The sequence below is a fragment of the Neopelma chrysocephalum genome, unplaced genomic scaffold (assembly GCF_003984885.1).
Source record: "Neopelma chrysocephalum unplaced genomic scaffold, ASM398488v2 Primary Assembly neopelma1_97, whole genome shotgun sequence".
Classification (NCBI taxonomy): Eukaryota; Metazoa; Chordata; class Aves; order Passeriformes; family Pipridae; genus Neopelma; species Neopelma chrysocephalum.
This window is the reverse complement of record NW_020897760.1, coordinates 5648242-5672943: the sequence shown is the minus strand read 5'-3', so window position 1 is coordinate 5672943 and position 24702 is coordinate 5648242. Positions and strand designations below refer to the sequence as shown.

The window sequence follows — 24702 nt, the reverse complement described above, 5'->3', positions numbered from 1 at the left end:
TCAAGATTTTAAAACCACCAGTGATTGATTTAGGGTTTTTTTCCTGGTAGGAAGGTCCCAAGTAGAATATTTCTAGATGCAATTCTAAGGTTTTGGAGTTCAGTCTTGAAGAAAATAGCAGTGTCAAGCATTCATTGGCTGAAACCTTTTACCCTGAGTGGAAGAAGCCTTGCTGAGTTGTTGGTAACTTTACATACTGCTGTGGCTTCAGTTCTACAGAGGTACCTTCCCTAGGGTTATATCTGTCTTGATAGGTACATTAGAGCTGTTATCTGTTTAGTTTAGGTGTGCAATTAGAAACTGAGCCAAGTAAAACTTAAGATAAATGAAATTTCTGTGAGGTTGTTGGCTGCTGCTGTGTTTGTGAAGAGTAAGATAGCCCAGTGCCAGGAAACCTATTCTGCCTCCAATTAGAAACCATAGACAAGTAAGTAATTAGTCCAGAGAAATTTAACTGTGAGAAGGAAAGGTTGTAGAGATTTTTTTGTCATGCAGTTTATGATGATCTTACTAAACCTGAAGATTCCTATTTCTAGTGCATGTTTTTGTTTTGAGGTAAACTTTTCAGAATTAGCAAGTCCCATTTAAAAAACGTGAGCCTGATTTCTCTGTTAGTTGTGGTGAGATATTACTGGTTAATTGGGCTTGTTGGGAACTTGAGTTTTATTTAAATGTACATTTGAGATTTCTTGTGTTGCCATGTGTTTATGTATGTATGTTTCTAGACATCTCTGCTTTTTTCTTCTTCTGCTATCTGAATGTATATCAGGAAGATGGCATATAATTGTGCTACTAGTATTCCCTGTAAGAGCAGTGAGATTTTTCATCCATCTTTTAACTAGAAGATGGAAACAGAATGCTTAAAGTAGTTGTCTTTCTAGGTGGGTGTTACAGGGTCACTGCTGTGGCCATATTGGGGTCCTGTTATGACTTTTTTTGCTTGTGAAAGAATAGACTACTTGTGAGTTGCACAGAAAATAACATGGCAGAAACTGGCAGTAGATGGCAGATTGCTCGAACCATTATAGTATAATGGCTTGAGCCATTATAGTGCAAGAATTGTACAGCACCCAGCATCTTGTTTTCTCCACTCCCTTTAATGGTGTTCTATGTAGGATGTGCCTGAGGGCTCTATGTTAAGGTAGAAAAGTTCTGATTTGGTGCTGAAGTTGTATGTAGGGTGTTGGTCTTGTTAAACTCTGTCTGAAGTGCTGTCTGTGCTCCCTTCTGTAGAGGTTCAGTAACCTCTAGGAATTTCTGCTGTTGTCAAAAAGCAATCTGTTCCAGACTACTCCTTGTGGAAGAGTCTTGGGTACTCCTTCCACTAAAAGACTCCCGAAGGCACTTCCTTCCCTTCCACCTATTGAACCCTCCTACATCCTGATCCTGTAAGAGACTATTCTCTTGTTTACACTTGGTAAGCAGAACCTTGCCCCTCAGCCTAGGAAGACTCAGCTGCATACCTCCCTGTGTTGGGGGGAAGGGAAGTCCTGGGAACATAGAACAGATGAATTTTTGTCCTGTTTATGCAAACTCTCTCTTACTTTTGTGCTATGTTGTGCAATTGTTATTCAGCTGAAACTTCCAGTGTCTGGTGTCATCTAAACTCACAGTAATAAAGTCAGGTGATTAAAAAAAAAAAAATATTGTGAAGCTAAAGGGAAAGTTGGTTGTGAAATGATACTGAGAATAGACACCCTCTTCCAAACTGGAGCGTCTTGCCAGCTGTGGGCAAAATATGTACCAGGTAGCAAAACCAACCTCAGCAAACCATTACTAAAAAGGTAGAATGGTTTTAAATCTTTTATGGACTCATTTGTGCATATTTTGGGGCTTCCTGTAATTTGACAGGCTAAATTGTAATACATTAATAAGAAAATAAATAAACAAATGTTAAAACAAAAGTCACATGGAATAGAGGGGCACAATTGCTAAATGGCATAAAGCATCTTCCCTTGGCACTTATCCAGTTCCCATAGCCTTTAACTGTGACTTGTTGAAATGTCCCATTACAAGCACAGCAGCATGTGAACTGCAGGACATCAGAGTTACTTTTTCCCTGGGCTTTTGATATGTCAGGATTTTTAGTTTTATTACTATTCATATATTCCCTGAAAACGAAACCACTTTGTTGTTTCTAAACCAGAATCTATCTCCTTAATAGTTTATGAATAAGTTACTGTTTTGAGTTCTGAATGTGGAACTTCATGTATACGCCTTGGACATAGGCATTAAAAAAGTACATATTTTCAATTCCACGTGAATATTTGCTAATCCTGTTAGTCATCTTTCTGACCTGTATATGTGCAAATCACAGAGAACTGACAGAGGATAAATGTCATCTAATAAAAAAGAAATCTGCGAAAATGCATATTTAATAGGAGTAGGGTTATTAAATAATCTCTTTCAAGAACTGTTCTATTTGTAAGTTTATAGAACTGCTTGTATAGTTAACCATTTGTGTTGGTTTTTTTCTTGAGCTTGACTGTACTTGATTACAAATGATTGGCTTTTTTACTTACACATGGAGTGCATGTATTCATTGTATTCACATAGGGAACCAACTTGGACAAATGGGAAAAAAAACTGGTTAAATAAGTTAAATGGTTGCCATGCATAAAACAAGCAAACAGAAAGTGAAAAAGCTTTGGCTGTGAAGGCGGCCTTGGATGGCCTAGAATCTTGGGTTCATGTTGCTATGGCAAAACAACACAAAGGGACAGATCCTGCTGGCTCCACTCAAGTATCCCCATTCACTTTGTTGGGACTTGTGATGTACCTTAGAGGAGGATTTTTGTCTGGCTTTGGTAGAGAAGTGTTTGTTAGCAGTGTTGTAGAGAGCTGTGCCGCCTCTGGCACCATGCATGGAAAGAGGAGGGAACTACCAGAGTCCAGGTAGATAAGGAGGAGAGGAAGTGGAAGTTATTCTTCAGGCAGTAAAGGAAAAGGTTAGACAACGAGGAGGATAGAGTTAAGGCAAGGGAAGAATTTGTATGGGAAAGGTAGGTGCTGATTAATGAAACAGATGGTGACTACTGGGGAAGAAGCTTAAAGGAACAGAAATAAAAGGGGAAAATAAAACAAAAAGATTCTAATTCAGCAATAAATGTGGCAAATTCCTATGCTGTAGAAGCCTTTAATAGGAAAGAGAAACACCCCGAAATCTGTGGCTTTGCCCACCTGCAGGCATATGTATTGCTAGGTTGGACTGTGCGGGGAAGTTTTGGAAAAGTAAGCAAAGTTAAATTTACCAAGAGAAGAAAAGTGGGTAAAATTTGAAATTAAGGAGACCACTGATTTCAACAAGAATAATGTGTAATAGGTACTCTGCCAGAAATACAGAAATAGGCTGAGTAGGAAGGTGCTCAAATGTCCTGAAGACAGAGCTTTATCCTAGGGTGTACAGTGGATCATTTTCATTTGTAGTTCTTCAAGCACTTTAGAGCAGAGTCCAATCCCCTTTTTGGAGAACATTAGGCGGGTGTGGGGATGGATACATTTCTACTGGTGTCAGAGCAGCGCAGAATGTGATTTCTTAGTAACAAGCCATCCACAGACCACAGAGCCTTATGGCCTGAGAATGGGTGTCAGTGAGGGCTGGGATGTCCCTAGGGAAAGCTGCTTTTTTAAGAGTAAGCAGCATGCTTCTCACCTGTGAATTCTTTGGTCATGTTGTAGTATTGAAGGTGACTTCAAAGAATAGCTTTAAAAAATCCACAGAAGACTGGGATTCTGAGGATGATGAGTAGCAGATTTTTACGAAAAAATTATTTTGATTAGTGAAAGACAGAGAGATACAGTAGTGTACTCAAGTGATCTGTGTTTTGTGCTTACTGCTGCTGGCTCTAACAAATGCAGATTTCTATAAATACCACTGAGTTAAGGAGCATCTTTTGTCCTCTAACTTAGCATAACAATGTTATCTCTCCTTCCATTCAGTGCATTTTGGTGTCCTCCAAAAGCATCATGCTTTTCACTGTTTTCTAGCTAAGCTTTATGCATCAAAATTCTCATAGACATCAGAGGCTCCTCATTTAAACCAAATTAAAACCTCATGCTCTCTTCTCTGCTTGTCTTCATGTACTTCATAATGTGTTTTCCCCCCTTACATCCCCCCAGTCTTCCTTTTAACCTAATAAAATCTAGTGGTAGTAAGATTCTTCCTATGTCCCCAGCAGTGCTCCTTCCCCATTGCATCTGCAAACTGATATTTCTCAACGAAACAGGCTCTTTGTGCTTTTTGGACCATTGCTTTTACTAGGACTAGTGGCCTTTACAAAAGCAAACTTCAGTGAAAATGACGCCTCAATCTTCTATGGCTCTGGCTGCAGATGTCTTCTTTTACCAGCCTTCCTTGTAGCTGGTAGTATAAAGCATGAAAACATTGTTTAGTAAACCCAAAGCTCTGATGTTGTCTTCTCTTCCTCTTCCTCATTGGGATTTTTTGGTTATACTTCTAATATGCCCTTTTGTGATCTCAATTACAAAAATAGCCATGCAGATATACCCCAAAGGAAAAGATGATTCTCTCGGAAATTTCTTTTTAATCTCAAGTTGACTAGCAGTTGTGTTTACTTCTTGGATAAATAGTTTAGGTTCCTTATCCCTTTGCACAACTTTCTTCTCTTATTTCAAAGGAAATGTTTCCCTATTTTGGGGACTGCCTCAGCTTTTCCTAGTTCGCAGGTTTCACATATTCTTTTAGTGATAGCAGGTTTCATATTGAAGCAAAATCCAGGAGATTTTGCACCACAGCTGAATTTTTCACACCTTTTTTTTTTTTTAATTTGTTTCTCTTTGGTATAGTCAGATGGTCAGTTAGTAGTAGCTTTGTAGCTGACTCTTGTCACTGGTAAGGATGATCAAATTTTGCAAAATACTGACAAATTGCCTCCTTAATAGATTTATTCTTAAGGGAGTTATTGGTAGCAATTTTGTCTATCTTTTGACTTGAGTTGCAGCTGTGTAGCTGACTGCTTGGATATCAGTCATCCTAAAGTCATGAGACTCACCGTCATTTTGTCACCTTTTCACATGGCTTGATATCTGCCCTCTTTTTTAAGTTTGTGAGTGCACATCTTCAAGCGAGCTCAGTCTTCAGAAAGTTCTTCTGAATTTTCATACACTGCCTGCTCTGAGTTATACCTTGTAAATGTTACTGGTCAGTGGATTCAGTAGGAATCAAATCACTCATACTGATGGAAATGTGTATGTATTCTTTTTACCTTTTAAACTATCGTTCCCAAATCAAAGTTGAATTAAAACTTGACATTTTAACTTATTTAGGTGGTCAGGTCAAAATGGGATTCTGAGCAGCATCGCTTTCTCTCCCATTCTTTCCCTGTGCTCCCTATTTCTGCACAACTCTGTGCCTTAAAATGTCACTGAAGAATGAGAGGTTTGTGCTGATGGGAACATGATCTAAGTAATGTCCCTGCTGAATTACCCGTGGAGAAAGGCCGCAGAGGAGTTCCTGGTGTTTTCCTCGTAGCCCTGGGAGTGCGGATTTAGGTGCAGGTTCTTGTGCAGACTTTTGATGGTGCGCAACATGGCACATGCTGTATAACGGAGCCCAGCCTTTTGTCTTTGTGCTTCATTCCATTTTAATGTCAGCAAGAATCTTTTATATGCTATTCATGTTGCCACAGTTTAGATGTTTTAGTCCTGACTCAGCATTTTCCTATCACCTAGAGCCGTGATGGTGGTTTGTAGTTGCTTGTGTTGCTTTATGGTGAGTGTTAGTGGTTGCCAAGGCACCATCTGTGATCTTCTGCTCCAGAAGGCTGGTAGTGAAATAAAGTAGATAAGCTTTTTTTATTTGACTGAACACAATACCAACATTCTGGTTCCTTACCTTCTTGATATGTAGTCTTATTCTAGATATTTAGATGACTGAGAATAGGTTAAAAAAAAAGGTGGAAGAAGATACTGTGGATCTGGTGTTTTCTCTCAAAAATCTACAGTGTCAAATTCTGGGTCCAGAATTTTCAGTGTTTTTAAGCCTTGCAGGCATTAACTGTATTGTAATTTTTTTTGTATAGCACAACTTTATGTATAAAGTTGTTTAACTGACCTGGTATATCATGTCCTGAAATCTCTTAAAATAAAGACTCTGAACAACTTTATGTTTATATTTAGTGTCAAGTGGCATTGAAGAGTTTTCAGAATTTGTCATACTGAGAACTGATGAGTTAAATTTATTGAGTTACCCATAAATCAGCTAGAGCATATGTGAAACATTTCTCCATGCTATAATAAAGGTAGCAGCAGATAAATAACCAAACAAATGTTTATGTGTCTGAGAGAAAGTCTGATTACTTAAAATAAACATGTCTGAGGGTGTGAGTACCATTGGCAGGCTTCAGCAGGACTTCAGTATTAGTTGACAGAAGGGACTCTGGGGTTTCACTTCCAATTAGATCATAACTTGCACAGTGTATAAAATGAGAGAGCAACAGCTGCAAAGAAGTACTGAAATACAGGAGGAAGAGTACTAGGCTATTGGCACCTGGGTATCTGGCAATATAAAATGCACTCCCCTAGTAGTCCTTTAAGAAAGAATTCTGTTTCCTTCTTACAAGAGAGACAATTTTAAATGTCTAGTAACATTTCTATAAATTTTATTTATGTATTATGTATTTTTACTTCTTTCTGTAGGCAATCAGAAGTCCGGAGGATTTGATTTCAAAGCACACCACAAATTTCGAAGAAAGCAAATCTACATGAAGAGCTACAAAGGGAATTGATTTGAGAAGATACAGCATTTGCAAAAATGTCTTCAAGTGGTGTGACTTCAGTGTTTGCTTTGATGGTTTTGTGCTTTGCAGCTGCAGGTAGGTGGTATTATGTAAATTATGCATTCAATGTAACCTATTGTACAGATTCAGAATTGTTTATCAAAAATACTTTTTCATGCTGGAAAAATGTAGGTCAGCTAAAGTTTATGTTTATATCTAGGTTTTACATAAAACTATTGTGATCATAACTGCATCATATATGATGTGAGAAACAATGCTGTTCCTATAAGAATGTTTCTTTGCACCTGTGTTCACCCTTAAAATAATTTAAGAACTGCAGTAGTAATGTAAGTTATTTAGGTTATTTACCTGTTTATTTAAAGAAAGAGAACTGCATGGTGCACAGATATAGGGAGGGTTGCTTAGGAAGCCTTTGGGAGTGGAAGCAGGGTAGCTCTGCCAGCATAATGAACTATTTGCTCTGTCAAGAGGCTGGATTTTATTACCCCAGGTGCAGGGTTGTGCTAGTGAAGTTGAGCTAGAGTCTCTCTACAGAGCTGAGCTGAAAGGGTTTACCAGCTCCATGCTACCTTCAAGATCTATAATCTGGAATTAAGTCGTGATTATTCGACTTCATAAAAAGAAATGTCTGACAAAATCCCGGAAAAGTTCATAATAGGTCACTCAGTCCATCCATCCTTCCTGCCTTGTTGGGATAAACTTCACCTTGGTCATTCCTGAGAGTTGTCTAATCTGTTTTATAGTGAACTATCAATGGTGATGGCAAAGACCTTTTAATAACAGTTGTCAGTGTAGCTGGAGGTCTTGTAGTTAGGAATATGCTTTGCTGTTTGTGGGGATTTCTCCTGTCCCACTTTTTGGCCTATGGATTTTTTTAAACAGTATGTTGCAATAACTTGTGACAGAGAAAGGAAAGATCTGTGGAGTTCAAGTACCTAGTTTATACTGTAGTTTCTTCAAGTGCTGAAGTGATTCTTCTCCGTATGTTTGTTTGTCAGAGTTCTTTCTGTGGTTGCAAGGGGAAGCCTCTTATGTTTCCAGCTTGCATACAGTGTGGGTCATTGGAGAAGATGCCAAGTGGATACACAGTCAGTCAAAATGAGATAGTGGGAAAAGTGGACAGTGGACAGATGGCTTGCTTAAATCTGAGATGTCCTCACTGTGGAAAAGATGACCAGCCTTGGAAGAGACAGGGCTGAGCAATTAAATGTGTTACAATTTGGCTTCCTTTCATCATCAGCATGGAAAACTGTTGTTTCAAGCCCTCAAGCCTTGTGGGACTTTCTCTGGGTTTGACCTCCTAAAGACATCCATCCAACATTAGTAGCTTTGATTGTTTAATAGTACGTGATGGTAACGTTTTGCAATAGCTTCATTACAGATGAACTCTCAGGGCGTGTCTGAGTGTGTCTGTGGCTGGAGCCAAGGACTTGAATGCTGGTCTTGGCTGAGAAGAGCCATTACTTGGAGCAAATCTGAATCATTATAGATGTGTAAAAATCTCCTCTAAAAGGAAGTGCCGGTTTAGAAAAATGAAAGCTTTTTTAATTTATTACAACCACAATTCTGTTTTGCTGCTGAGGAAATTGCTTGCCTAACAAGTCAGCTTACCTCTTTATGCTTTAATTAAAACACACTAATTTAAGTGTTATCAAACACAGTACTACTATTAGAAAGTTTTTCAGTGTTCAGAAACCTTAGCGTGTCTGTCTTGAAATTTATTGTGGTTTTTTTTGTTTTACTCCGCAATTCTGTGTTTTCCTCTGGCAACTATTCTTGAAACAAACTCTTATAAAGCCTTGGATTTGATCAAATGCTTATTCATAAGTAGAGTTACAGAATTATTTTGGCTGAAAGGGACCGCTGGAAATCTAGTCCAGCACCCTGTGTGAAGCAGAGCTAGTTTCAAATTATTTTTTTCTTGGAGACTGATTCTTCCCGCTGTCTGCATGGGAAGAACATAGGTGAAGGGAGTAGAAAGGGTCACAGTTGGTTAGGGGAAGGTGGGAGAGCTCTGTCATTGTGGTTTTTGGCTGTGCCTGTCCTCTGGGTTTTGGTTTTCCTCCATGCTTTTTATATTTTTCAATAACTTCTTAATGAGAACAACTAGTTAGTTTCCTTTTCAGTGTATAAAGAGTGCAGTAAGATAAAAGCAATAAAGAACTGAGGGACTTTGATGAAGAGGAGAGAGAGAATGTCAGGCAGATGTAATTAAACTGAGGAAGGATAGCTGAAGGTTATTTAGGTAGAGCTTTTGGAACTTTCTTGAGTCCTATTAATGCAAACAGTTATACTTTAAATGCAGGAAGTTTGTGGCTATAGGTGAAACATGGGTGGGAGCAAGCAATGCGTTGTGTGGAAAAAGCTGTGGCGGAGGCCCATGAGCAGTGGTCAGAGTGATGATCAGGCTTGGCTCTTAATTACTAGTGTACAGAACCTGTGCTCTTTCAGTCTTGAACCATTAATGTACTAGTATAAATAAAACTAGAAGTCTAAATAAAGCTAAGAAGTATAAATAAAATCCCTGCGTGCTTGTGGTGAAGCCTGGGGGAGGCAGGGGGCAGCATGCCACCTCCCTAGGGTATTGATTTTTGTATATTAAGCCTTTTTCCAGCTTACTCTATGTTTCTGAAGAAGTGAGGCTGCTACAGGAAAGCACACCTTTCTTTTTTTTCCAGTCCTACACTGGCTCTGCTGCAATTGTCTTGGGGTTTTTTGCTGACTTTACAATATCTTCAGCATTCTTATCTTTTCAGGTATAGGTGAGCTTCTAGACAGAATCTGTATTTAGTTTATTTGTTTCTATTCTTGCCTTTTAAGGTACTAATCTATTAAATATATATCAAAAAACCCCCAAACCCCTCGAGTTTTAAGACATGATGCACAGACATGGATATTCAAAGCTGAGCCACAGGTCTGCGTGTTTTCCCTGCCAATACTTGAAGAGTACACCTCACTAACTGCACTGAAAGTGGTCTGTATAAATATTCAAATAATATTTGTTTTTCTACCTCCTCATACTGCCTGGATGTATGTAGCTAAATGCTAATCTGAATCTGATTAGCTTTTATCTTATACACAGATTTCTTGTAAGCTTGTATTTATACAGCTTCAATACAACCGAAAAAAATTGCAAAGAAAACCTTGATTACTGTGAGATTTTTCTTCATGAATAGTCCAAGGCAGGATGGAGAGAAGAACTGCTGGCAAACTATCTGCCTGACTGAAGGAATTATGTTTTTGAAGTGGGCTTAAATTAAGGTCTGGCAACCTACAGTAGGAACTCCACACAAAAACACTCAGAACTGTACACACTACAGCCCTGGATAACCTCATAAGCAAGTCTGGCTTTTTAATCTTGGAGCAAAAATATGCTGTCCTAATGTAGCTTGAATCAAAGGCTGAAACATATTTATTTTACTTGCTGGCAAATTTGTACAGTTGGGTGCACAATGCATGTCTTGATGTCTCAGAGGACAGCTGAAACACGTATCTACCCTAGACCCTGAGGGCCAAACCTTCAACAGGACAGGTTCTTCCATGAAGGAATGGGAACAGTTTTTAACTTGAACTTCTATTTTTCCTTTTTCTTTCCTGCATTACTATTCAACTGGAAAGAGGACAGAAGAGTGATATAGCCTGTGGATCTACACTGGCCAAAGGTCTCATTCCAGCCTTCTGGGCTAGATCCTCTGGTGGTGCAACTCATTCCCGCTGCTGACATAGCAGCGCAGCCATGGCATCTGAAACCAACCAGAATTTGCCCATGTAGTTATGCTTACTTTTCTTCAACCCCACTGACATTGGGTATTGCCTGTGCTTGCCTTGTAGACACCTCTCTCCTTGTGACAGACTTTCATGGTTGTGATCAGGCTGATGCCTTAAGAGCCTGTAAGAATTGGATATATTGAAGAATTTACCCATTTTGGTAATACTGAGCTTACTGACTGGTTTATCTGCTCGTGTTAGGTCTGTCTCTATGGTTTTCTTTCAACAGCTCTTTACTCCCTGGTTCTCTACTGTATTGTTATCCTAGCTTTTTTTCCCTTTCTTTTTATGTACTTGTTCTTATAAGTAATCTCACATTGTTCAGAGCATGTGTGCTTCATTTTCAATAAGACTGTTCACTTGTAAGATGTATCTTTTGGATCTGTGCCCCCCAGATACAGTGGTGATGGGTGCCATGTTAATAAGTGTAACAGCAGGAAGAAACAGACCTTGTCATGACATCTTTTTTTTTTAAAGACGAACTTCCCCTGACCTTGAACAGTGTTTCAAAAAGCAATATAGGATCATTCAAAGCATAACAGAAAAGCCTTCCACTGGAAGGTGAAATTTAAAAAGTTTCATATTAAAAAAATGAAATTAATACCAATTAAGTCACTCACACAAATTTCCTTCTACTTTAAACAATGTTTGCTGGGTATTTCGCGGATGTAATTAAATTGTAATTTAAATTTTTTTCCCCAAAGTATTTGTTGCCTGATGCATGGAGTTTTTTTGTTTAAATTTTGTTAAGAGGATGAGAACCAAGGGACAGAGGTTGGCTCTTGAATTCTTAGGACTGAAGTCCTAAGCACAGGCTGGTTGCAGCTTCTGAATGGACAGAGATTTGACTCTGTACCTCCCTTTACCTCTTTCTCATAATCAGCTGATTTCTGCCTCCCTTGTAAAACCACCCACTGCTATCCCTTTATGGTCTGCTTAGCCAGACTTTTGAGGATGAGATTAACCAGGATTTGGAACATTTGAAGACTTGCAATCTCAGAGGAGAATTAGAGGAGCAGAGGGCTGGTTCGTGCTGTGCCATCTGCCACTGCCATGCTCCATGTTGGAAAGGCTGGGAGCCCCCCTGCAGGGGCTGCAAGGGAATGGTCATGCTCTTTTCAGGAGAGGCTAACGTGCTGTCAGTTCTGAAAGGTACTATTTAGGAACCCCTGACTAGCTTTTAAGGTGGAAATTGTTCTATTTTTTAAATATTCTTTCAGCACCCTGATGGTGATTTGAAGCATCTCAATATCAGATTGTTCATCTGATAATGAACCAAATGATGAGTTCCTAACTTCATATCAGTGAGCTTGCTGAGCTAACTTTGAGAGGTCAAAATATACATGAAAAAAGATAGGTTATCTTCATTTCACACAGAAAGAAGTAATAACTTTTGAAGAGTAAATTATGTTTTTAAGTGAGGAATTTAAATACAAAGACTGATCAAAACTGGAGAGCTAGACTAAATCTGTGGGTCTCCTGACTTAGTGTTTCTTCAGCACTGCTGGTGGTGATTATTCCTTAGTAAATTACATTTTTAATCTGGCCTTCTGTCTGTCTTCCAGCCAACTCAGTTGAGTCAAATCCTGTGCCATTTCTGTGTGGTTTATATGTAAATAGTTGTTTTTTATCTTCCAAACCCACGCAAAAATTCTGAAGAATTTAAAGAGTCAGGATACAGAGAAAGGTTATGTATTTTCCAAGAGGTAATTGTATCACAGACTTGGAATGGCTTGAACTGAGCAGACTATGTTTTTCCTGTATCAGCAAGGCTATCAAGCTAAAAACAGTAGAATTTCGGCAGAATTCTGCACAATTCTGTACCCATGTGGCCCATGTGGAACAGTAGCATGTGGGGTTGTGGGTCCTGATTTAGCAAAACAACTGAATGTATGTTGAAGTGTTTGCTGAACCAGAGCATTTATCACTAAATGTGAATGTCTGGTTCTTTGATTAAAACTGACTCTGGGTGATGCCAAAGGAATCCTAAGAATATGAGGCCCACAATGCAGTACTCAAATTGCGTAGATGCAGGCAAATGGCAGCATTGCCGAGGGTCTCTGGGGGGAAGTACTCAACTGATGAAAAGTAATTTTGCGGAAAATTTTATGGCACAGAATGGGGAATGACATTAATCCTTGTCTTTCTAAGGAAATTTATTGAAGTTTTTTTAAAAGAGAAACTTGTCTTTAACAAGTTCTAAGCATCACATAATTATTTTATAAATACTTTGCTAAAAATAATTCTTTTGTTTTCTGAAGGGAATTGGGAATTGGGATTTTGCTTGCAGATCTTTTAATATCCTTTCTGTATTGCAGGCCCGTATTAACTCTTTCTTAGGTTCTCCATCTGTAATCTATCTTAAAAATAACATGAACCCTTGATCCCTTTAAATAATAAGAAAGTGAAAAGGGCATATTTAGTTAACTGAAGATTGGGCTTTAAGGGCTGTAGCACCCCAAACACAGCATTCCCCAATGTGATTCTGGGGTGTCTCAAGAAGAAACAGAGCATCTGCTATTAGGAAAACAATTGCTGTTTTCACATGAAAATTGTATTGAGTTTCTGCAAGTGTTTTTCTTTTATAAGCTTCTTGCACTGAAATATATTTGCATGAATCAATGCTGTTATTTTACTACTGGTTATGTTATAGTGTAGAGAGAATGTAGGGGTCAGATGTATTCCTTTTCAAAGAAGAGAAATAATTTCATCTAATGACAAAAAGAGCTGAAGTCCCTTAGGCTGTAAGTCATAGGAGACATGAATTTGGAGTGAAAAAAAATATATTTAGCACAAAGACTGTGCCGTGTTTCATTACCTGAAGGCACTGAGTTGGATTCTTCTTTGGTGTAAACTTGTTTTAAGTCAGTGGAATTTCTCCAAGGATAAATTTTGACCCCAGGTGACAAAAGCAAAGGTTTTTAGTAATGCCATAAAGTGCAGCTGCTTCAAGCACAGTGTGCTTTTCTTCATAAGTGTACTTTATAAAAGATGGAGCTATTGTTTCCTTTTTTTGGCAGCTTCTACACTGTGAGACTTCCTAATAGGGGTTTAATAAAAAAGGGATTTTACCTGTCAGGAGTGGAAATAACTAAACTGAAAATGTCATTACTCTCATTATTGGAAGGTAGCGCATAGAAGAAGTAACAAAGGAATTTAGGGTTAGGCAATGGAAATGTTGCTGTTTTTTCTCTTCAGCAAAAAGTTTGCTTTCATCTGGAGCAGGTTCGGTGTTTTTTTGTTTTCTTTTAAAATTTTAAATTAATGTATTTTACTTAAAACTTGGAGCCAAGAATTTATTTTTATGGTTATCTTCACTTCTTTTCCTCTTTTCTTTTTCTTCACTTCCCAGATCACCAAATTTGCCTTGTATCTGGAAAGGATGGTTGATGCAATCTATTTTGGAATAAATAAAACTTTCCTTTGTATTATTACTTTCCATTTAAATGGAACACTAACACATATGTCCTACTAGAGATGCTCAAGTTATTTTGATTCAATCTACTAAGTCAAGATGACTTTTTTTTTCACGAGATTGTGTACTTTCCCTTTATGTGTAAAAATCAGTGGGGGGTAACAGGCCACTTTGTGTCACAATGCCTTGACAGTTCTTTAGGCTGCAGATATGGTATGAAAGTGAGTTATTTGAAAATGTTGCTGAAGTAGCTTAGCAGCATTCAGTTTGCACATTTGGGGTTGCTTGGAGGAAATTTGTAGAAGAAGAACTTTAACAGCCATGGCCACACATTGTATATATTTGTGTGTGCGTTTAGTCCAAATGGGTGATTCCTGGTTACTCTTGGGAAACATCTACTCTGAAGGATAAAAGCTGCCTGTGGCTCCTGGTCCTGCTGGACAGGGGTGCTGCCTGCTCTGCTGGGTCTGAGGACCATGGTGGAGTCTTCTGCCCATGGAGTGATGAGCACTTTTCATCAACAGCCAACGCACAGCAGCTCTGTGTGCCCTGACGTGTGTGTGTGGTCATCCTCTGCCGTGACTCAATGTAAATGCCTGTGCCTGAAGGACCTCTGTGAGAGGGTGGGCTGAGTTATGGGCTGTCAGACCAATTCTTTCCAGCTGTGGCTCAGCCCTGAACTGGACTCCTGGAGAAGAGCACAGTGATGCTGGGCCACCAACTGGATCTGTTCTTCTCTTGGAGTCCCCCTCCCTGATGACCATAGGTGTAACCTGTGAGCCTCTGCTTTTGACTGAAAGATGAAAGACTTGTATCTGTATTTGTGACTTTCTCTGTGATCTCCCCATGAGTCATTTCATCTCTCAGTCTTGGTCTCTTGATATGTAAAACAGATGTTCTACCCTGACATCTTCCATGCAAGACTGTTTGAAGAGCTAATGTAATCGCTTTAAAGTTCTTGGATCACATTGGGGTAGCTGCTATTATCTTGTTAATTCTTCAAAACCTCCCCCTGCCATTTTTTGGAGGTATGAAAATGGCAAAAGTTTTATTTCAGGGACTGTCAGACTTTTTACCTGTTTTGCTTGTGTTTAGGCTCATGGATGCTGAACTGCAGAAGTTTGTTGTGATCTCTGATAAGGAATAAGATGATTGAAGTTTTGGCAAGTCATAAATTAGTTATGATGTCCTGAGGAGTGTCTTAACTCATTGCTTCTCTTTTCTCTTCCTGCCATGCCAACCTTTATTTCTTAAAAAAATAAAGTCACTATTTTTAAAAGAAATAGAATCCATCATACTGAATGTAAGGGGCTGAGAAATCTGAGACTACACAAAAGGATTTTCAGGTGAAATGTGATTCTCTTCTGGCATCATTAGTAGAAAACTTACTCGCAGGCAGGATGACATTACATCCCATGCATTGTTTGAGCAAAGTGGTAGAAGTTAACGTGTGGGTTCAGTTTCTGGCATTAGGGCAGACCTTGTCTTTGGAGAGGATTTGTTTATGTAATTTGTAAAAGTTGCCAGTTTTCTGTTTTTTCTGCTTTGAAATCTTAGATCAGTCTGGCAAAATTTCCTTTCATAGCACTAATGAGTTCAAAGCAGTAATTAATTGTTCTGTGGGATATTTTCACCTTCAAGCTGAAAAAGTAATGGGTATTTGCATAAATTGACAAGAAAACTGTTCAGAGATTACCTTGGATATTACTTGTCTCAGTTGCTTTTTGGAACTAGGCCAGTAGTAGTTGTTTTTCTTGCTGAAATAGTGCTCATGGCCATATTGTTCACTGCATTCGTTTTCATTCTCCCAGTGTTAATGTTTGATCTCTGTGATCACATGTATCATCACAGATGGAAGCAAGAGAGCTAAAGTAGGCATCATAGGAAGGACTGAGGTTTTTCAGAAGATTAAAATTGTCTTAACTGTAACACTTGACAAATGCTTCTCCAGTGTCTGCTGTTAAAAGGCCTGTTACCTGACTTTAATGATAGTGAAAAAGGAGAAAAAACCCTCCTGAAATGTCAGAATAAGGAATGCTTCATGCCAGTAGCAGAAAAAAAAAAGCAATTCTGAAAAAGACCTGGTTCTTGCTTGTGTTCTCTTGAAATGTCTTTTCTCTTTTATTTTTTGAAATTTGCAAAACTAGGGGTTTTTCAAGCAATTTCATGCCCAAGATAATATCTAAGACCCTGTGATGGTTCATTTTCTATAAAAATAATAAAAAAAATTAAACTTACTTAATTCTGGGTCTCTGTTATATATACTGGATCTCAAAAGTACATTTGCAGCAGGAAGCCTGTAAGTCATATCTTATGAATGCTAGACTGAACTTCAGCTTTATTGATATGATTCAGGAGGAAAGAATTCTAATGACACAGTTCTGAGTATTGAGTGCTTAGTGGTGTTAAAATCTTCTTGTATGTGGAGAAAACCAAACCAGCTCATTCTTCTGTTTGTTTCAACATCACACAAGCACTATGCAAAGGATTAACCAAGAAACGGTCTAAAACTTTTCAAGTAAAAGTTGCTAACAAAGAACTCCTTTATTTTGTTCTGCCTTGAGGAGTCCTAGAATGTATCTTCCCTCTTTTTCCGGAGAAATAATAATGCACTTGAGATGGTTTTATAGGTCAAGTGTTCATGTATCAATCAAGTATCTATGATTTGACAAGATTGCTCAAAGAAAAAGTAGAGTGAAATCAGGATTTATTAGGGAGGATTTCTGAGCAACGAATCAGTCATTTTTTGGCCTAGTGGACTGAAGTAATTTAATTGGAGCAATCAACATTTTTTCCTACTAGTTGACTGAACTAATTGAGTTGATTCAGTTCTGATACCTGTGTTGTCTTCTTGTTCCAGTTGCTTTCCTTACATTTTTGGAAGCAACCAGCCTGTATGCTTGTGTCCCAGTGCTCCCTGGTGGGATCTCTTGCTGGAATGCTTACTTGGGGATTCAGTTTGCTGTTTGATGGGCTACAAGCCCTGCAGCCAGAAAGGGTTCGTGTTCAGACCATACCTTTCTGCAGAGTTGCTACATCTTCTGCTCTTTTAATCCCATTCTAAACCAGTCAGTGGGTGTCTGATGCTGGCACAGTTGTATAACATTATGTCTCTAGGACAGTTTAATGGCAGCAATTTGAAGGTGGTGTAGCACAGTTCCTTTTTATTTAATGGAATTAATCCTAGGGTTCACGTCCTGAAATGGTAACAAAACCTGTGTCCTCGTTTGAAGTCTTTTGGCACTCCTTCTCCGTTTGTGACACAAGGGTTTCTTTGCTTTTTCTTCCTAACAGCTTCTTGTTAGGTTCTCAATGCTATTTTGTTAAATAGGCCATGGTTGGTATGGTTGGAGAGAGATTTACTGTGAACCTGATGTGCAAGGGTTGTTGTGCCAATGAAGGGAAGTCATCCTATTCCTCACTCTTCAGTGGGACAATGCAATGCATATAATGCTTTCTGCTCCCCTTTTTCTTTGGGTGTATGTTCTTCCTCCTGTGTCCAATACCTCACTCTGATTGTCTGTATCCAAGATGTGTATTAGTATGTTTTTTTAGTTGGGATGATCTCATCACTAATGAGTATTTGATGCCTTTGTAATGCTCCTAATATACACATAGAACAGCTGGCACAGACTTTTTAAACAACCATCTTTGTAATCTCCTGGATGATCTCAAAGAACATTTAAATATAACAGTGCAGTTACATTGGAAGCTTTAAAGATAAACATTTTTTTCATAGAATGGCTGAGCAGTGTATAGTGGGTGATACATGGGTCTTTCTTTGCATTTATGGTGAACAAAAACTGCAGTTAATTGTCCAAGGGAATTTACTAAACTATTAGTAGTTGATAATAAGCACAATAAAGAATTGGTAAATGAGAGTATACTCCTGTCCTTTATTTCTGAATATATTTGATTATTTTACTGTAGCCTTGTCCAAAGAAAAGAGTGTTTGTGCTCAACAAGAACTCAGTCCTTTTCCAGCCAGGCTTGTGGCTCTGGTGGTAGGACTGAGAGTAATGGGGCTGTTGAACTGCTCTGCCTGGGTTCTCTCGGATTATGAGTCAGGTCTGTGTTGACGTCGGGGGACAGGGGATGGGGGGGGTTTATTATTCAATTGTTTGTATCCAATATGTTGATACCATGCTTCAGTGGATCAGTTGGGGGTGGTGGCTTTTCTAAAGCAGGACACAGTGAGGCTTACACTTAACCAAGTGACTTCACTTGCAGTGTCATGTTGAGACTGCTTCTGCATTGTATGGCCAGTAAATTGTCACAGATCTCATGAGATATTAGTGAAATAGTGGGTGTTAACTTCCATTCCCTTCCATGAAGTTAAACCACTGGTCCACTGATAGGAAGAACAAGTTTCAGCCTGGTTCCTGTGTGCTTATGTGGCAGCTTTTGAAGTCCCAGAAGGATCTGGTTTTCCCTGAACCATCATGAGTGCTAGATAAAATGCAGGGACCCGTGAAAGTGGGTGGCAGGGGTAGTGGAACCTCCCTTTTTTGCAGTGGCTCAGGTTTGTACTAGGTCAAAAATGAATTTGCTCTTGCAGAAGTAGAGTATCAAAGTATTGTTCAGGTGTTTTGAGTAACTTGATCTGTGGTTCACCTGGTGGCACAGTTAGACATAACCACGAAGTAAAACATAGCCTGTCAGAACTGGAACATGTGGCAACAAAACGATTTGATTTACTGGCATAGCTATACATCCTTACTCAAAAGTACATGAAAAGCTGACCGAAGCACTTTTTTTGTTCATGTAACTTATGTAAACTGTATCCATAAGAAGGGTTTGCCAGCTTAGCAGAGTTTCCTACAGTGATATACAATACATTATGAAAAGGAAATGCACCACTGTACAATGCAATGTTGAAACTTTCATGCTTTTCCTATGAAAACTGTTGAATAAATGAGAGCCAGCAATCCTTGTCTGGACTCTGAGCTGAAGCCTTTCACACTCGGTGCTACACCTTGCATGCCATGGTGTAAGCAAGTGAAAGCTTGAAACGTGAGCTTGTCTAAACCCCACCAAACCATATGATTTAACTGTGCCCTGCGTTAGGTTCTTTGTCTGCTTGTTTTTTCTTTGTATTAAGATGCCATTTATTAAATATCTAAGTTTTGTCAGTCCCTAACTCTTGTTCTTTCCCTTAAATCATAACCTGATATCACCTCCTAATTATGAATATGTCGAAATGGGTCATTTGAATATTATTTTCTTCTACAAAAATAATAGTAATAATTAAAATATATATGTATGGGTATGTGAGGCGCATAGCAGTGACCACCTTCAGGCTGTTGTAAATTCCAGCAAACCAGATTTTACTGTCTGAACTGCCACCCCCAAGTGCTGACTCAATGATAGCTTTTACGTGTACCTTGAATGTTTAGCAGGAAGAGGTATTACTCATTACCCTCCCTGCTTCTTCCCCCTCCCCCCTGTCTTTTCTGAAGGACTGTTTGCAAGCTTGCAGAGCATGTGTGAGGCTCCTCAGACTGCTGACTCCACTGCAAAGTTACTTTGCATCTGTTAAGTTCCAGGATATTGTGACTGTTTTCTGAATAACGCTATCCTTTACTGATTGTACTTGAAAACAAATTGTGCTGTTCTAAGTGTTGCCAAGTCACTTTGAAAGTCTCACTGTAAGGTTTCTCACTGCTCACCCCATATACAGGGCTGGGTTCGTCTTTTTTGTTGAAAGGGAAAAAGCCATCCTGCTCACTGAGCTATCTGCTTCCAGTTAAGTCATGGGACAAAAAGCCTTCTTTGGTTAGCGTTTTGTGAGTAGTTTTTACAGAATCTACCTGCTTTTTTTTTCCCCCGAAAGTCTTGTTTGTTTGATTGTTCAAGGAGGAGCAACTGGAGTTTTTGTGTACTGGAAAAGACAACAAATTGTACTCCATCACTGGCAGTCAGGTCCCCCATGTGTTCCCTGCCATCTGTAGTGTCAAGGGGGCTTTTGCCTTCTTCATGCAAGCCCTTAAATGGGAGTTGAACCCTTGCCATACAGGAAGGTGTATTTCAACACCTGTGGGGTCTCTGAAAGGGAAGTACTTCAGATGTGTGTGTGAACATTTTATATTTTTGTGAAACCTGAGTCGGCTTTGAGGTTCCCTGAGACTTTTTTTCCATGCAGCGAGGATACCAAGATACATGCCTTATAAATGCTATGTTAGCATTGGGCACAAATGACTTATTTCCTGAGTTAAAACTCCTTTCCCCAACTTCCCGTAAAAAAAAAAGCAAAAGTTAATAAAAGATGATTTGAGGAGAAGAGCCATTGTGATTTCATATGGAGACCATCTCAGTTCTCCTTTTATATCTGATGCTCACCTGGGAGTATACACTGTACTTATGTCCAGAGCTCAAATTGTTTTCAACTTACTATTAGTTTCAAAAATGCATTTAACAGTTAACTGCCAATGTGCATGCTCCTTCTGGTTGCAGCTAACAAGCAGCTGGTCAGTACATTAAGAAAGTTTGGACTCAGTTAACTCTTGTGGAACCACAGCTCTGCATTTTTTCAAATACCCTTATAGAATTACATGGGGAGAAATCCAGTAGGATAACAAATGGGGCACGTACTCAATGAGCAGAAGGAAGTCAAGGAGGAGAAAATCCTTGGGTATTTTGGAAGGGAAGAAGGGCAGTAATGAGCGGGGGTAAGTTGTTACCTAGATAAAAAGAAAAGTGAGTGGTAGCATTTAGTAAGAAATTCCTGAAACAAAACTTTACCTCAAGGCGAGTGGAACGAGATACATTAGTGAGTGAATAATTTCAGAGCTCTGGCTGATATTGCAGATGGCCTTTTGAGAGACATTTTCTAAGTGAGGAATTTTACTTGTTTGTTGAGAATGATTTTGTTTCAGTGTGGGGTTTGTTTACTTTCTAGCGGGGTTCCGGAGAGCAGAAAAGAACCTCAAGGGTGCATTAGTTAGTAAGTGTTTTATTTTACAATTCAATATATATTCCTTTATGTTAACTTTAACAGTTTTGAAAATCTCATTAGTGGACTTATTCTGTCAAAATTTACATTTTTAGTAATTGAAATCATGCTTATCCACTGATGCCTTTCTCTTTTCAATGAAGACAAGGCGCAAGTATAGGATATATACGGCCAGATCTTTTTACATGTGGCTGCCATCTGCGTGAGCTAAATTACTCCCTATGAATCAGGCGTACAATATGCAAGCTCTCTCTGTTCTCTATAAAGTTCTGCTCCCAAGTTGTTTAGAGTCATCCTTTCTCGCTCTCCAGTTAGTTCTTTCTCTGGCAAATCTCCCATGGACCTCATCTGGATTCTTGCCTGATTAAGGACTAAGAGCTTGACCTTGTGAGATAATAAAACCCCAACATCCCCACAAGAATCTACACATTTCAATGGGAGTTGAAGGCAGTGTGTGCTGCTAAATGTATGCTGGGTTTAAGGTAATGATTTCAGGACTTGGCTGTGTTACAGTACACATACTTGCTGGCCCTAACTTGATTAAAGTAAGTTATTACCATTATTTGAATCCTCTGTGGAAAGGAAAACACATAGTCTCTCTGTGGATTTTGTGGCTTATTTAGAATGAATTTTCATTTTCTGAATGTGTATATAGAGATGTTCCTCACCAGAAAATTTCAGTTTATTGGTACTGATTTTTTAGGAGCTGTTTTCCTAAAAGCGGGGATCCAAGAGCGGATTGCTTTGGGAAGAGGAGGCCACGAAATTGTAAGAACTAGGAAGGGTCCTAACTTTGACTCTTACTGCACACAGCCTTCCAAAATGATTCACTGTTTCCTTAAAAGATTTCAGTATCTCCAAGGTTTTGTTAGAAACAAAGAAACACAACACTAATTATCACATCCCGGAAGAAAACACATTACCGAATTAGACCATATAATGAGATAATGAGCACAGTTGGGTAATGACCTTCAGCTCTTTGTGTGGATAATGCCCTTTAGACTTTTTTCATTTTAACAGAGCAGACTACCTAAAACCAAGGCATCTGGTTCAAAAAGAAAAACAGAATTCCCACAGAACCTCACAGTTTCGAAGGGGAAAAGTGTGGAAATTCTCATGCAAACCTCAAATTAGCTTTTAATTTAAAACCAGGTGAGTGTATAATGCACTTGCAAATTTCTGACATAAGAAAAAAGTGTTCTTTAGTATTGTATTACTGCTTATACACTTCTCTCTGAATGGTATTGCACCTAGGCACAAAAGGGGCCTGAAACTCAATTTTAGGTTGAAAACATAACCTTTAAAAGACAAAAGTTTCATGAGTTGAAGGCTACAGCATAGCTGCAGCATGCCTACCAAGAAAATAAATTTCTATTTAAAAGCACACAACAAACATAGGTAGTTTTTAATTAAAGCAAGATTTGTTGAACAAATATATTTGTCACTTAGGTGACAAACTAGGTAGATTTTTGTGGTAAAGCTCTTTCAGTCTTTCGAGACTGGCACTTGTGTATTTATAAACATTTTTTGGTGCATGTACTTTTTCTCCTCACCTATAATTGGCTTCACACAAGGTTTGCAGGGCTGGGTGTCACTGTGATTGCACACTTGGTAGTATCTGGTCAAACAAGATAACACTTGTGTGTTAACAAGCATGATGTGTTTTTATCTTCTGGCAACATGGACTTCTGTTGTGATGACCTAGTGACACACAGTGTTTGTACAGATAGGAATAGCTGAGCTTGGATGCATGTAAATCAAGCAGAATGGATTTCTACGGCTCAAATGATGCATCCCAAAGATGTTATAAGGAAAAAGAGATATGAAACAAAGACTGGCAAAGGTGTTCTTGAACATGCCACCAGAGGGACACTGACAGCCTTCGGAGGTGGGCCCTTCATGAAAACCTCATGAAAACTTCATGAAAACCTCATGAAGTTCAACAAGGCCAAGTGCAAGGTCCTACACCTGGATCGGGGCAATCCCAGGCACACCTGCAGAATTGGTGGAGAAGTGATTGAGAGCAGCCCTGTGGAGAGGGACTTGGGGGTGATGATTGATGAAAAACTCAATATGAGCTGGCAGTATGCACTTGCAGCCAGAAAGCCAACCCTATTCTGGACTGCATCAAAAGGACTGTGACCAGCAGGTTGATGGAGGTGATTCTTCCCCTCTGCTCTGCTCTCATGAGATCCCACCTGGAATATTGTGTACAGTCCTGGTACCCCCACCATAGGAAGGATATGGAGCTATTGGAGCAAGTCCAGAGGAGGCCATGAAGTTGGTGAGGGGAAGAATACCTCCCCTGTGAAGACAAGCTGAGAAAGTTGGGGCTGTTCAGCCTGGAGAAGGTTGTGAGGAGACCTCATAGCAACCTTCCAGTATCTGAAGGGGCCTGCAAGAAAGCCGGAGAGGGGCTCTTTACAGGAACTGTAATGACAGGACAAGGAGTAATAGGTTCAAACTGAAAGAGGGGCAATTTAGATTAGATATATGGAAGAAATGCTTTACTATGAGGGTGGTGAGACACTGGAACAGGTTGCCCAGAGAAGTTGCGGATGCCCCATCCCTGGCAGTGTTCAAGGCCAGGTTGGATGGGGCATTGAGCAACAAGGAGTAGTGGGAGATGTCTCTGCCCAAGGCAGGTCCCATCTAACCCAAACCATTTTATGATTCTGTGATTCTAAGAGGAGGGAGCATTTGTCCATTTTGCTGGCAATTGATACAAAAATAATCTTTCTAGTCCCAATTTTCCTTAAATAACTCTGATATTTTAATTCCAATAGAGTCTGTGAGTGTCTGTTGTTTCCCATGTGTGGCTGGTATTGTTTCAGGGCTAGATTCCTGTGTTCAGGGGAGTGGAAGATCGGGCAAGGCATAGGGCACCTGCTGTACTGTGGCACTGGCCAGGTGTTGTATGATTACATATTCTCACCATCAATTTTTCTTCCATTAAGTGTGTTTAACAATAGGCCTATTTTCTTTTTTTTTTTTTAAAGGAAGATGTGAATAAACTTTAAGTGGTGTTTTTCACGTAAAACATTGAAAAGAACATGCTGCATTAGGTAACCAGGGTTAATTTGAAGTCTCACTTAAAAGCCACCAAATTATTTGCCTAAGGACAAGCTCACTTTATCAACTGGTAAATTTCTCTTGCCCTATAAATTAGTGGTAATAATGTTAACAGGTTGTAAAAAGGGAGAATATAGCTATGGACCCACAGTAGTGCAAACCATTTATCTTGAGTCCTAAGCTGCAGTTTAACTAATAGTTACATGCTTAGCAAACCAAGGCCAAGCATTTCAAAAGTCCCAGATCCTCAACTTCTTGAAAATATTCCAAAAATATTTGTCTAGGCTTATGGACCTGGAATTTCTGGTTTAAGTAATCTTGCTTCAAGATAACTTCACTGTGATGATGGCAACACTGAGCTGTGGTGGAATGGCCTGTGGACTGGTGGAAGGTGGCCTGGTTGTTTTTCACACTTCAATATTAGCTTAACAGCTGAGTTTAATATGTAACATCACACTTTGAAAACAGGCTCTGTTTAGAGTGTGGTATAAGCACTGAGCTTGTTAAAATTCAGGTATTTTTTTTGTTGCTTCTGGTCAGCCTTTTTGTATGGATATTCAAAACAGATTTCTTAGGCCACTTGACCTCTGTGCTTGTATTCTACTCATCCTGTTGAGTCAGCCTTATTGAGAGGGCAAAGTTCAATTTCTTCCAGTTTGGGGAGGAAAAAACAAAGATGGTTTCTGCTTTTCATAATTATAATCCAAAAGTTGACTCGAAGAGCAGATCTGTTTATT

The 24702-nt window shown here is 39.1% G+C and overlaps 1 protein-coding gene across 6 annotated transcripts in view; it reads left to right on the top strand.

The window, feature by feature from the left end:
- TGFBR3 (transforming growth factor beta receptor 3) overlaps positions 1–24702 on the top strand; it is a 139215-nt gene that overhangs the window by 34438 nt on the left and 80075 nt on the right. For 5 of the 6 annotated variants that reach the window (XM_027694465.1, XM_027694464.1, XM_027694466.1 and 2 more), the window contains exons 2-3: positions 6658–6833; positions 20840–20884. In XM_027694465.1, coding sequence (XP_027550266.1) covers positions 6773–6833; positions 20840–20884 — 106 coding nt within the window. In that variant the 5' untranslated portion in view covers positions 6658–6772. The remainder of the gene's footprint in view (positions 1–6657; positions 6834–20839; positions 20885–24702) is intronic. The other variant, XM_027694467.1, reaches the window with a different exon arrangement.